Below are 12,780 nucleotides of genomic sequence, written 5' to 3'. Positions count from 1 at the left end.
AGTAGGGCAGTGTTGCGGTAGGTGGGTGAAGCACAGACACAAGGAATCAGTGTGGCTGAAATCTGTAAATCTTTGTGGGCGGCTAATATTAGGGTGGTTCTCAGAGGCCTGGGATGAGATCCAAGAAAGGTGCAGGTCCTCAGAGGACAGAGTCAGGTGCCAAAATGAGAACCTAGTGAGGTCTTGAAGTAGGATGAGGATACTGGCACTCAGAGATGAAGTGTAATGTGCCACAGCTAAGTCAGAAATGGATGAATTATAGAAAAATATTTTAACCATTTATTAGGTATATAATATTGCCAGATGTTACACTAAGACTTTTTGTATAGATATAGACTATCTCAATTAATTCTCACAACAGCTTTATTCTGAGTTTATGAATGAAAAAACTGAGCCTGAAGAGGCTGAGAAACTTGTACAACATCATTCAGCTCACAAACGGCAGAGCTGGAATTTAAACCGAGATCAGTCCAATCCTAGCCACCATAGGCTTCTGTCCCTCCAATTCCCTCTCCAACTCTCCCTACTCTGCCTTCACAGCTTAAGGCTCTGGTGGTCCAGTTACAAACTTGTATTGCTGGTTATTTGCTTGTCACAGTTAAAATGAGAACTAGCCCTGAGCAGGGCCAGAAAATAAACAGTGCTGTTGTAACATGTGAATTCTCATCCAAGCCCACAGCAGGGCTCTCCCCTACAGCCATCTCAGCTCATGCATAGCCAAGGCCTTGACCCACCTGCTTCAAAGCATCTTTCCTCAACACTCCATTTCCCCACCTCACCTCTCCCCACCACTAGCTAGTGCCAGCTATTCTATCTCTGAAACTCAATATGGGCTGGTGGGGTTTGCATTTCCAGTGAAGTACCAGGGAAAGCCCTGGAGTGTCCAAACCTCGGGGTTTTGTTGTTGGCTTCCTGCAGTCCTCAGAGAATTGCATTATCTTCCAGGGAGTCTCTGTCATCCTGTTGAGTCATAGGCCTTGAGGCGGATCCACACAACATCTGCCCTTGTATTATCCTCAGAGCATCTCGGGCTGCAATTGGGTAGGAGAGCTTCGAGGAAGCTGGCTGTGAACCCAGGATGTTTGGGGGTGATAAGGAGTTTCTGGAGGAAAGTCCCTCTTCCACTCCTGCTTCTGACACCCCCAAAAATATTCCCAATGATCTGGGCCAGTGGGTTTTCAAACTCATTTTAAAGGTCTGGAGCACATTTTCCAAAAGAAATCACATGCAGTCCCTGACATATGAAACAAAAGAGAGACCGTGTTTGGCCACTGTCGCGCTTCTGACTGTTGCATTACAAGTTGATTGAGCTGTTCAGCCACCAGCCATATCAAGTATTTGGGGATTTGTTACAGAAGGGGAGTTCCTTCTCAGCAAATCTATAAAATATTTCTTCTTCCTCTTATAGATGTGCTCACTCAGCTGTTTGGGAATCCTGCTGTCATCCACGCTTCCCAGGGAACTCAACCTGCTTAAGCTCCTCTTTAGGGGAGAGGCAGGAAGTCTGGGAAACACGGCCTGGCAGCGTGGGCCAGGTGCGTCATAGAAATTCAGTGCTACTGTTCCCGTTATGGTTATATAAACAGGAAGGAGCAGATTTCCTTTCTGAAGCCTCTCAGGGTCAGGGAGAGTTTTAACACTGATCAAGGAGGAAGGAGGCAACTTTTCCTGACAGCAGTCTGTGTGCCAAACGTTGCCATGTACATGATTTCATTGCATTCAAACCCTTATTGAAATCTTGTGAAGTAGTTAGTCTTATCCCCATTTTGCAGATGAGAAAACTGAGTCTTGCAAAGGCAAACTAAGCCCAGCTCAGGCAGCAGAGCTCACATTCACACTCAGGTCTTCATACTCCAGAGCTGCATTCTATCTATTTTACTCCTGTCTGTCGGTTTCTAAGGGCAACATTACTCTGCATCTCCACCTTTCTGAGAAGTTTGATCCTTTTTGTCTATTTTTCTTGCATACTCTGTAGTAAACAGATGCATATAATGGAATCCATTATCCGTGATCTCCTACTGGCACTTGTTTCAATTAGTTTCTTAAAGTCCATCATCTGTTTCAACTGTCATTTTACAGAGGAGAGCACAGTCTAAGCAGATTAGGACACTTATTAAAGATTAGTGGCAAAAATAGGGCTACAGCCAGGTCTCCTGCTTCTCCTTCCACCACCCACACTATGCTGACTGCTAAGGCAATAGTGTCTTGGGAAAACCACTTTTCTGTGAAAGAAGAGAAGCCTCTGTGTGGTCCAAGAAGACTCTATTTGCAGCTCTGAAAGAAGCAATTCCCCCTCAGCCCTCTGCCTTAGATGCTGGGGTGGAAATATAAGATCATGGTCTCTGCATTTCAGCAGAAACTCACATTTATCCTACAGATTTTGTTTTTTAATAGTTTAGTCATAGATTCCAATTGCAGCAAATGTTTTCGTCCTTAATCTTACCACTGGGTATTTTGTCTGATTTCACTCAATAGATCTGAGTGTAAGTCGGAAGTGTATGATTTTCCTCTGCAGGGACCTTTTCTTGCATGTATTTTTGGAATGGTTCTTTATTCTGACTCATGTCCAAGTACACCTTCTAGTAGCTTTTTGGCTCAGCCAAATTTTATTTCCTTTGATATGATATTGAGTGAAGATTCTTTTAAATCTTCCTCTCTGGACTATACTTGGTAACAGGAATCTGGTGGGGAAGGCAGTGCAGGAGCAGGACAAATTTAATTTATTTATATATTTCCCAAAACACCTTGCTTTTGTTGACAGCATCTCCTGCATTGATATTTGGAATTTTTAGAGGACACATTTGGCATTTTTACCAAAATGAACCCTTGGCTTCCTGTCAGAGTTAATTTCACTTCATCTCTTGGTCGTAGGCCTTGAGGCAGATCCATACAACATCTGTATTGTTTCTGCTTAGGATAATGATTTTTTTAAGTGAGATATGGTTAATTATTCTTCCTATGGAGCCCACTCCTTTCTTCTGGAAATTATGAAACGAAGTAGTTACCTGAGGCCTGATTTTCATTTAAGGGAAATAAAACAACTGTGTTTTCTTTTTCCTTTTCATCAAGTCTTATAAAGAAGTGGAGTTGTGCTAAAAGGAAAGGCTATTAAATCCTGGAGAACAAGAAATGCCCACTGGGCCAATTCAGCCTGGGAGCTAATGCTTCAACCAATCAATTGCAAATTTCATTTTGATGAAACCTTACTGATGGGCATGTGTTTGTCCTTAGTTTCACCTGTTGGCTTGTCCTAGGAGGTGCAGATAAGAGACAAGGATAACAGAAGAGAGTCATGCTGAGCTCAGGCAGCCTTAGCCCCTCTTCCCTCTAAATCAGTCCTGCCCATGTTCCCCTGGGAGAGGAGGGGAGGAGGAGCGGATATTGCTTCCCTGCTCTGCTCTGCTGTTAACTAGCAGAGGGCCTCCAGGAGACAGAAGGCTACCTGCAGAGAAGATGATCAAAGGGCAATACCAGGAAAGAGAGGAAGGCAGAGAGATGACTCAGCTCAGCTCACTTCTTTCTGTCTTTCATGCGTGAAATTGGTGATTTCCTTGGGGGCTGGGGATGGGAAGGCCATACACACATCCTAGTGGGCCCTGGCTACTGTCTTAACTTGTTATTATGGCATTTGTGCGGCTCTTTCTTGCAAAGAGAATTAATAGCATACTTTGGCTGGATAAAGTTTCTCCCCATGTGGCACTTAGCCCCTCACCCATCTCTTGGAGGAGGAAGCATATCTGTGTGAGACTCCGTCTCTTCCTCTTCTGAACATGATCAAGTAGCTATGTAACCCCTGGGGGCCCCTTGAGTGAGAACAGCCTGTAAAGGCCCTCCTGTTGGCTGCTCCTCCAAGTAGAGCCTGCAGTCAAAGCAGACCCTGCCACCTCTGCAGCAGAGGCTGGGCAGGGGCTTGATGGCATTCCCAGACTGCTACAGGGCAGGTTCCTGGCTCACAGCTGGAGTCCCTGCACACTAAGCAGAATATCTGTGATGGGCATTGTACCCCAAAAAAGTATGTAGAGTGTGCTCTCAGCTCTAGAAATGCAGCTAAGATTTCCTTTGATTCTGGCATTACGTCCAGTGTTGCTATACAACCATACCTCATTTACTGAGGAACGAGGGAGCTGATTGAGTTTTCCAGATAACTGAAGTGTTATGTGTTACCCTTTAAACACTTAAATTTTGTTTAAGATTTTACTGTTTTCTAATGGTTGATAAGACTTTTCTTCTATGACTTTTTAGTATACTTTCTTGCCTTCCTAAACAGAAAATAGTCATACCCCAGCTTATGTTTGGGAGTGGAGTAAAATTTCATTTAGAAATTTTTGCCTTTAATTTGGGATCCATAATAATAATATCCAACTTGTTTAAACAATTCGCATACACATTTGAATATGCCTTAAAAAATTCCTACTAGGACACATAAGAAGTTGTGGATGGTTTTTAGTTTGCGGATGGAGATTAGGAGAGGACAGGAGAGGAGACTTTTATTTTTCAGTTTATACTCATCTATACCAAATGTTTTTTCCTTTACAGCAAACGCATTTTATTTGTTTATATTATAAAAATAAATTTAAAATATTTTCAATAATATAAGGAAAGAAAGAACATTAGAGTTAGGAGTTGGGTTCCCAGGCCAGCTCCCAAAAGCCCATTCAATTCATGATATATCATGGCAATAGTAACAGTGACCATTAGACACCAGTCCCCTGTATAATCTGTTTCTATGGTAAACTTCCTCTTGAGCTCCAGAAATATTTCCACCTTGTCATTTCCTCCCCACACGTCCCACCTCTAATAAATATGCTTCCCTAGAAACAGGGGCAGGGACTCCCTCTTGCTGTCTGCTGGGGCCATGGCAGCAGGAGGCCCACCTGCCACCTGGGATGAAAAGGAGAGCAGTCTGGCATGCTCTAGCCCTCTATGTGGGAAGAAAATGAATATTTATGTATGTATGTATGTATTTTGAGACGAAATCTCACTCTGTCACCCAGGCTAGAGTGCAGTGGCACAATCTTGGCTCACTGCAACCTCTGCCTCCCGGGTTCAAGCGATTCTCCTGCTTCAGCTTCCTGAGTAGCTGGGATTACAGGCACCTGACTCCACACACAGCTAATTTTTGTATTTTTAGTAGACATGGAGTTTCACCATGTTGGCCAGGCTGCTCTTGAACTCCTGACCTCAGGTGATCCACCTTCCTCTGCCTCCCAAAGTGTTGTGATTACAGGCATGAGCCACCGTTCCCAGCCAGAAAGTGAGTATTTATTATGTACCCATGTGTGCTAGACACTGTGCCTGGTCTGTCTCATACCTTACCTATTTTACTGCTCCTAACAATCCAGTGAGGTATGTATTATTGTTAGGAAACTGAAAATGCCCCCTACCCAACAATTCACAGAGCTAAGATGCGAATCTGTAAACTTGTGCACTGTTTATTATAACTCAGTGACACTCCAGCAGAACTATTTCTTTGTAGAGACCTATAAAAGTCAAGTGTGGGTAGGCACTTTGGACATTGTCCTGAAATTCAATAAGATCTGTCATGGAATCCCTTATTAGAAGGGCACTGATCACCTCTGTGTCTGCAGTGCCTTGCACAGCGCTGGAAGCATGGTAAATTCCCAATAAACGTTTGTTTGATTAATATGAAACATTATTGTTGGCTCTGTTCTACTTCCTAAGATAGAAAATTGGAATCATTGACTTTAGAGAATTTTCACCAGCAAATACTGAAACAAGAGAAATGTTTTCTTATTAACCCTCAGTTGATTAGGAAATTCAAATAACTAAAATGTTGTAAGGATAGTTCCTAGTTTACAAGTCATCCATTTATATGAACAAATTGAAGGCAAGTCCATTGTGAGAACAGTTTGGCAGGCTCCAGAACCTAATCACCCTGTGAAGCACTGGCAACGCTCTTCACAGGGGTAAACCTGTTGCCAGCTCCAAGTAACCAACTTTCAAGCCAACTCTTGGAACGCAAACTAAAAGTTGGAGACAGTGAGCATTCCTCTAATGTAAACATACTCTGTGGTTAGTATCTTCTTTTAGTAACTCAAAATTGTTAAGGGATAAAAAGACTCCGTTTGTGTCAGCTGTAAAGGAGCATGGCATCCAATAATAACTAATGTTCATTTGACTTTTACAGTGTGACACTCTCTCTCCTAGGGGCTCCAAGTGCATTAGTTTATTGCACTCTCACCACATTGGTATACTAGGTATGATTATTATCTCCATGTTTACACAAAGCTAAGGCTGAAAGAAATTAAGTTACTAGCTAGTACTGGAACTGGTATCAGAACCCAGGTCTGGCTGATCCCAAGGCCCTCTATAGGCCACCTCTCTTGAGACACAAATGTTATTTGCTTCTTGATTCTATGGGAAACCAGAGTAGACTGATTCTGCAGACAGCCCATCTGAGCCCATCCACTCATAAGATCAGCAGGTCAAAACCTGCTGTTAGGATCTAGGACTGATAATTGGAATTGGCAATGGCAAAGCCATTCTTGACCTTGACAAGAGCTACTCTGGCAGAGTGGGGTAGAAACCTGTTTAGGCTGCTTGTAAGAGCAAAATGAAGAATGGGTGCTATCAGTGTAGACAATTATTTTAATGAATTTTGTTGTAAAGGGGAGCTGAGAATTGGAGTAATGGCTGGAGATACGTAGAGTCAAGAAAGGATTTTTAAAAAGACAGGATCATAGTAGTATGTTTGTATACTGACGGGAGTGATCAAGGACAGAAGAAAATATTAATCCAGGTGGGAAGAGGGAAAAGCCACATGAATGGGATCTGATCCATACTGGAGGCCATAATGGCCTTAGATGATTCATCCATAGCAACAGAAGAGCGGGAGAGTAAATAAACAGGCAAATGCAGAGTGATTGCTGGGCTGCACTAGCTCCATTTGATTTTAGTGGTCATGAATTGAAAATAAGACCAGACAGCATAATTTTGTGCTTTTTCCTTTTTTTTTTTTTTGAGATGGAGTCTTGCTCTGTCACCCAGGCTGGACTGCAATGACATGATCTCTGCTCACTACAACCTTCACCTCCTGGGATCAAGTGATTCTCCTGCCTTAGCCTCCTGAGTAGCTGGGATTACAGGCATGTGCCACCACACTTGGCTAATTTTTGTATTTTTAGTAGAGATGGGTTTCAACATGTTGGCCAGGCTGGTCTCAAATTCAGGACCTCAGGTGATCCACCCACCTCAGCCTCCAAGAGTGCTGGAAATATAGACGTGAGCCACCACGCCCAGCCAATTTTGTGCTTCTTCAATCATGTTTAGCTGGGTGTAGATAGAAAGAAGGTGGAGAGTTATATTTTACTAGGGTTGTGTTTTTACCAGGTAAATAGCATGGAAAGAGAGCAGAACATGGATTTGAAGGTATAAGTAAGAGAGAAATAATTACGAAACTGGAAACTAAAGTCCATAAGGAAGGAAGGAGGGTCATGAGGAGAGTGAGGGGCAGAGAAAAGCTCATGGATAAGTAAATTATAGGTGTTGGTGGGGTCAAGGACACATTGGATTAAAATAACAGAGGGGATAAGCTGGAAAGGTAGGAGAGTGGATTGCTTCACATTGATATTATGCATGGTGTCGCTATGACAGCAGGGGGCTGGTGTGGTTGGAGCAGGTCAAGAAAGGGATAAGATGCAGAAGAGTTGAGAGATCAGAGTGTGACTATGCAGATGGAGAAAAATAAGAATCATCACAGGAATGATACTGGGAAAACTGACAGTAAATCAGATGCCATTATCTTCAAGAAATGAGGTGGAACAACCAGAGGATCCACAGATGGCTGAAATAAGTAGAGGAGGCAAGTAATGCAGCCTGTTGTTTTCAAGGAAAGCCAGGTATGGGTCAGAGCACTACACTGAAAGAAATATTCAGGGAGGAGGCTGAGGATATATAGATTTTGCTAGTGATGAACCATGAGTTCCAGAGGACAAATGGGAGGATTCTAGGAGTTGGGAGGGGATGGAGTGATGAGTGCAAACCTTCACCCAAACAGATTTAATTCCTGGATTTGGGAGCTCAGATCATAAGAAGCAGGAAAAAGAAGAGGTCGGAGAGATAGGTTCAGCAGCTCAAGAATGCTGCCTTACTTGGGGAGGACAGCCCCACCCCTGCTTCCCTGGGCTCCGTAAGCAATGCTGGCTGAAGGGGCTTTCTGTCCTTCATGGTGATTTGTAAACCAAAAACTGACAGTGGAAAAACCAGAGATGGCTGAGTGTTTACAGGATGAGAGTACACTGGCTCAGATCGGGGCCTTTAGACTGCTGCAGCTAGTGCTCTGATCACTTTGAGACAATAGAAGGCCCCCAGGAGGCTGCCCAGACTGTTGACCCTCCAATAGTCCTCCAAGGACTTGCTCCTTCCTTCCCACTGACCCCGTTATGGGCCATCAGCTGCGGGGCTCTCTCTGGAGCACATCCCAAGTCCAGCACCCTCGCCTCCTTAATGCAGAGCAGTCACAGTCAGTCCTGGGGGCTGGGGGGAGATAATAGCACATCTGTCCAAGTTATCAGGCCACTGACTTAGAGAGGGAGGTTCTCACAGCATTACATTAATTATTTTAGAATTTACAGCTCTCAGAGCATAACCATTGCTTCTACATTCTGTATTTGAAAGCAGTCAATCTTTTATAGAGTAGGAGCACAGCTCTTCTCTCCTCCCCCCCTTCTCCCTCACATACCCCTATCATAATGATGTCACGCATAAATTAACAACTTCTCAGCCTCGGTTTCCCTACCTGTGCAATGCAGCTCATATTACTTTGCCCACTTGAGCCAGGTGATCTCTTGAAGAGTAGGAAATAATGTTGGACTGGAGTTGAAATTCTGGTTCCAAAAGGAGGGGATTGGGGGGCATTTGGGGCTCCTCCTACCTTTCTGCAAGCTCTGAAAATCCTCCATCTCCTCAGGAGAAGCCCACAGAACAAACGATTTCCCAAGCATCAGAGGAGGGCAGACATAACATAACAGAGCAGGGAATCGGGTTAGAACGGGTTATGCTCTGATTTTTTGGAAAATGGGCAAACGGGGCGGGGACTAGGGAGGATTCCGCCAGCCGGGAGTTGGGAGGCCGTGCGCGCCTCTGCGGAGCGTGACGGCCACGGTCGCCTAGCAACGAGCGGGGATGCGCCGGGAGCCTAGGTGGGCGCGGGGTGCTCGCCGCCGCCGCCGCGCGCCCTCAGGCCCCCAGGACCGCGGGAAAACTTCGCGGCTCCTAGGCGGTGGGGCGTCGGCGCCAGGCCCGGCAGACAGAGTAATGCGCCCCGCGGGCTGAGGGCAGAGGATGCGGCCGCGGCCCAGCGCCCGGCCGGGGGAGCCGCGGGGTGGCACGCGGGGAAAGTTGGCGCGCGCCTGACCGCGCCTGGAAGCCGCTTGGTGCCCGGGCCGAGTTGCCCCCCAAGTTTGTGCGGCGATTTCTCACTCCCTGGGGATCTGGCGGTCCGAATCTCGCGGGGCCTCCGGCTCACGGATTCTGAGCGCTAGGAGAGAGAAGCCCGCGCTTTTCCCGGGGACCTGCGCTTGAGCTGATGCTTGGTGGGTTCTCCCTGGATGGTAGCGATTCGAGTTGTTTTCTGCTTTTCTTCTCCCCCAGACAGTGAGTTTGTGGAAGCCTCGCCCGCATCCTACAGCCCAGACGAGTTAGGTAAGTCTGCTCATTTTGTCTTTTATTTCTTGGTCGCAATTCTACCCGAGAACTGCGAGTTTGGGGGGCGTCCAGATGAACTCAGCTAGGGATGGGGTTGGGGTTGGGGTTGGGGGGCGGAGGGAAAGGGTCAGGGGACACCTGCTGCTTTCGCGGCGGGAACCGGCCTTTTCTCGGCGCTGTGCTTTCAGGGGTGGCGGGGCAAATGTCCAATGAGCCATGCGTGTGTGTGTGTGTGTGCGCGCGCGCGTGCGTGTGCGCGCGTGTGTGTGTGCGTGCGTGAGTGTGCGTATTCTACTGGGTCAGAGGTGCTGCTCCGAGGAGCCTGGCACAGCAAACTTCCAGACCTGGGGCTTCTGTAATCTGCGCTCATCTTGCCGGAAGGACACAGCGGCGGCTGGTTCTGTCTTGCCAAGTACCTGGCACGAGAAGGACGTCGTGTGGGTCGTCCTTACCCTGAATTTACTGAAGTCAGGGGCCGTTTTAATGAAAACGGCGGTGTAATCATTAAACTGTAAGACCTAGGAGCTGCTTCCCTCCCTGATTTCTATTCCTCAGTTAGCCTGTAGGTGTCTCGAGATAGGACATTCCATCCTCATGCCTGTCGTGGTAAGTGGAGATTTGTGATGGGTGAACCGGGACACTCTTGTCAAGAGACAGGCTGAAGAGAGAGTGAAGAGAAAGAAATGCGAATGGGCAGGATCTCTCTAACTCTTCCTGCCACCCATTCTCACTCGGGGGCTTAGTGGTTGGGTCCTTCTTTTTTTTTTTTTCCTTCTGCTTTCAAGGTTAGTTTAGCTGCTACTGGTCTGGGCTATGAAGTCTCTGCTTACTGCTCTTTCATCACTAGCCTGAATATCTTGCTTTCCTAAGATGAAATGAAAGGATTTATTTTATGATATATGTTGGCAGTAAAGGAGGAGGGGAACTGTCCACAAACAGCAGTTTAAATATGTTTATCCTCAGTAACACGCTCAGCTGTGGCACCCTGTCCCTGGTCAGCCTCTTGTGCTGGGAAGAATGTCCTCAAGTCCCACAGGACCTGAAGCAAAATTCCACCTCAACAACGACTTTCATTCATTTCTAGGAGCCAAGCGCCCAAAATAGATCTGGATCAAGGTTGGCATTCTGTGGCAGGGAGGAGTACCATGTTTTATTCAGAGGATGTGTTTCTGACAAGTTGCGAGGCAATCACATCTCTATCAATGGAATCGTAGACTAAATGCATGAGCAAAACTAGCTTTTAAGACAAACTGTGGTGAATCATTCTATGAAATGAAAGTGACATCTAAACCATAGATTTGCATGATGTGATTTATTAAGAGGGCAGGTACTTGATGATCTGCTCCACGCATGTATAATTGTATGTTAACGGCACCAGCATTGATACTCCACAGTGCGACGAAGCCATTTGGTCCTCTTAAATCGTACATAAACATAAGCAATGGTAGGATGAGCATTGCTTGCTCTGAGAAATCAGACTGCATAACTACTAAATTGTTTGCCTGCACGGAATGATTTGTGTTGCAGGAATACCCAGGTATTTGACCCTTTTTCATCTCCATATCTCCCTCTGGGACTTATAGACTGGACTGCCCCCATGAGGCACTGATAAATATGGGTATCCTTTCAAATTAGCAGTAGAAAATAAAAAACAATGTTTTTTTTTCTCTTCAGCTCCCCTATGGTAAAAGCCCAGTTTCTCATGAGGAGATTAGAGTGTGTGTCTTAGTCCATTTGGGTTGTTATATCAAAAATAGATTGGGTAGTTTGTAAACAGCAGAAATTTATTTCTCACAAGTTCTGGAGGCTGGGAATTCCAAGATCAAGAAACTGGCAGGTTCAGTGTCTGGTGAGGGCCTGCTTCCTCGTTCATAGGTGGCTATCTTCTCACTGTGTCCTCAACATGGCAGAAGAGGGCCAGGGAGCTCTTGTGGTCTCTTTTCTAAGGGCACTAATCCCTCTGGTGAGAGCTCCACTCTTATGACCTAATCACTTCCCAAAGCCCTCACCTCCAAATACCATCACATTGAGGATTAGGTTTCAACACATGAATTTTGAGGGGATATAAATATTCAGTCTATTAGCAGCTTGATGGGAACCATGGGGTTCCCTTCTGGGTTCTGGGCTTGCAGGGTGATAGAGAAAATAAAACAGAAGTCTGAGAGTTTGAGATCAAGGTTCTAGCTTTCACTCTGCGCCAGCTTCTTTAATAGACATGTTAACTAGCCTCGGTTTCCTTATCTGCAAAAAGCGGGGGTTGTGCCCGGTGATCCGTTAGGTGTCTTCCAGTTCTATTCTCACCTCTTAAAGTGCTGTGAGGGGCTGTAAGCCAAAGGAGGCCTATAGCCATTGGGTATTCATTGTTTATATTCATGTGCCATGCTGTTTGGGTACATGGTGTCCCCAAGGGTTATTCTCTCCATGACAGAGCAGCTCTCTGGATCAGACTGCCTTGTTTTCATGCTATTCAGGTCAAAGACAGAGCTGTCATTTCTCCCTTGGAAAGAGTCATGATGGTTTTTTGGTGCTTTTCTTAGACACACAGCAGGAAAAATGCCTCTTACAGCAGTTGATGAGCTTGTCAAGCAGCCATTCTTTCTGGAGCACAGATGAGCACAGGTTCACTCCTGGCCAGAATATAAGAAGAAGCAGAGCAAAGTTAAAAGAAAATTGTTTCTCTACTCACAATACTTCTCTTTTTTTTTTTTTTTTTTTGGTGACGGTTCTCTCCCTGTCGCCCAGGTGGGAGTGCAGTGGCATGATCTCGGCTTACTGCAACCTCTGTCTCCTGGGCCCAACCAACCTATTCTCCTGCCTTAGCCTCCCGAGTAGCTGGGATTACAGATGCCCGCCACCATGCCCAGCTAATCTTTGGAAATTTAGTAGAGACAGGGTTTTGCCATGTTAGCCAGGCTGGTCTCGAACTCCTGACCTCTGGTGATCTGCCCCCCTCTGTCGGCCTCCCAAAATGCTAGGATTACAGGCATGAGCCACTGTGCCTGGCCTGTACTCACAATACTTCTGACACCCAATGTGTGGGTTTTCCACACCAAGTAATTCTTCAATATTTTGCAGCCACCAACCAGATGTCCTACAATTTAATTAAATTTACCA

The 12,780-nt window shown here is 45.7% G+C and overlaps 2 protein-coding genes across 3 annotated transcripts in view; one reads left to right on the top strand and one right to left on the bottom strand.

Annotated features, from left to right (window-relative positions):
- The window catches only part of MRE11 (MRE11 homolog, double strand break repair nuclease), a 336,343-nt gene extending 327,312 nt beyond the window's left edge, over positions 1 to 9,031 (bottom strand). Inside the window, exon 1 of the mRNA XM_030794530.1 lies at positions 8,894 to 9,031. The gene's annotated coding sequence lies outside the window, so the exon portion shown is untranslated. The remainder of the gene's footprint in view (positions 1 to 8,893) is intronic.
- A 124-nt stretch (positions 9,032 to 9,155) lies between these two features.
- AMOTL1 (angiomotin like 1) overlaps positions 9,156 to 12,780 on the top strand; it is a 142,330-nt gene continuing 138,705 nt past the window's right edge. For both annotated transcript variants that reach the window (XM_030794526.1, XM_030794524.1), the window contains exon 1: positions 9,156 to 9,663. In XM_030794526.1, coding sequence (XP_030650386.1) covers positions 9,570 to 9,663 — 94 coding nt within the window. In that variant the 5' untranslated portion in view covers positions 9,156 to 9,569. The remainder of the gene's footprint in view (positions 9,664 to 12,780) is intronic.

The sequence above is a fragment of the Nomascus leucogenys genome, chromosome 15 (genome assembly GCF_006542625.1).
Source record: "Nomascus leucogenys isolate Asia chromosome 15, Asia_NLE_v1, whole genome shotgun sequence".
NCBI lineage: Eukaryota > Metazoa > Chordata > Mammalia > Primates > Hylobatidae > Nomascus > Nomascus leucogenys.
The sequence above is the reverse complement of the archived record's forward strand: the minus strand, read 5'-3'. Positions and strand labels throughout refer to the sequence as shown.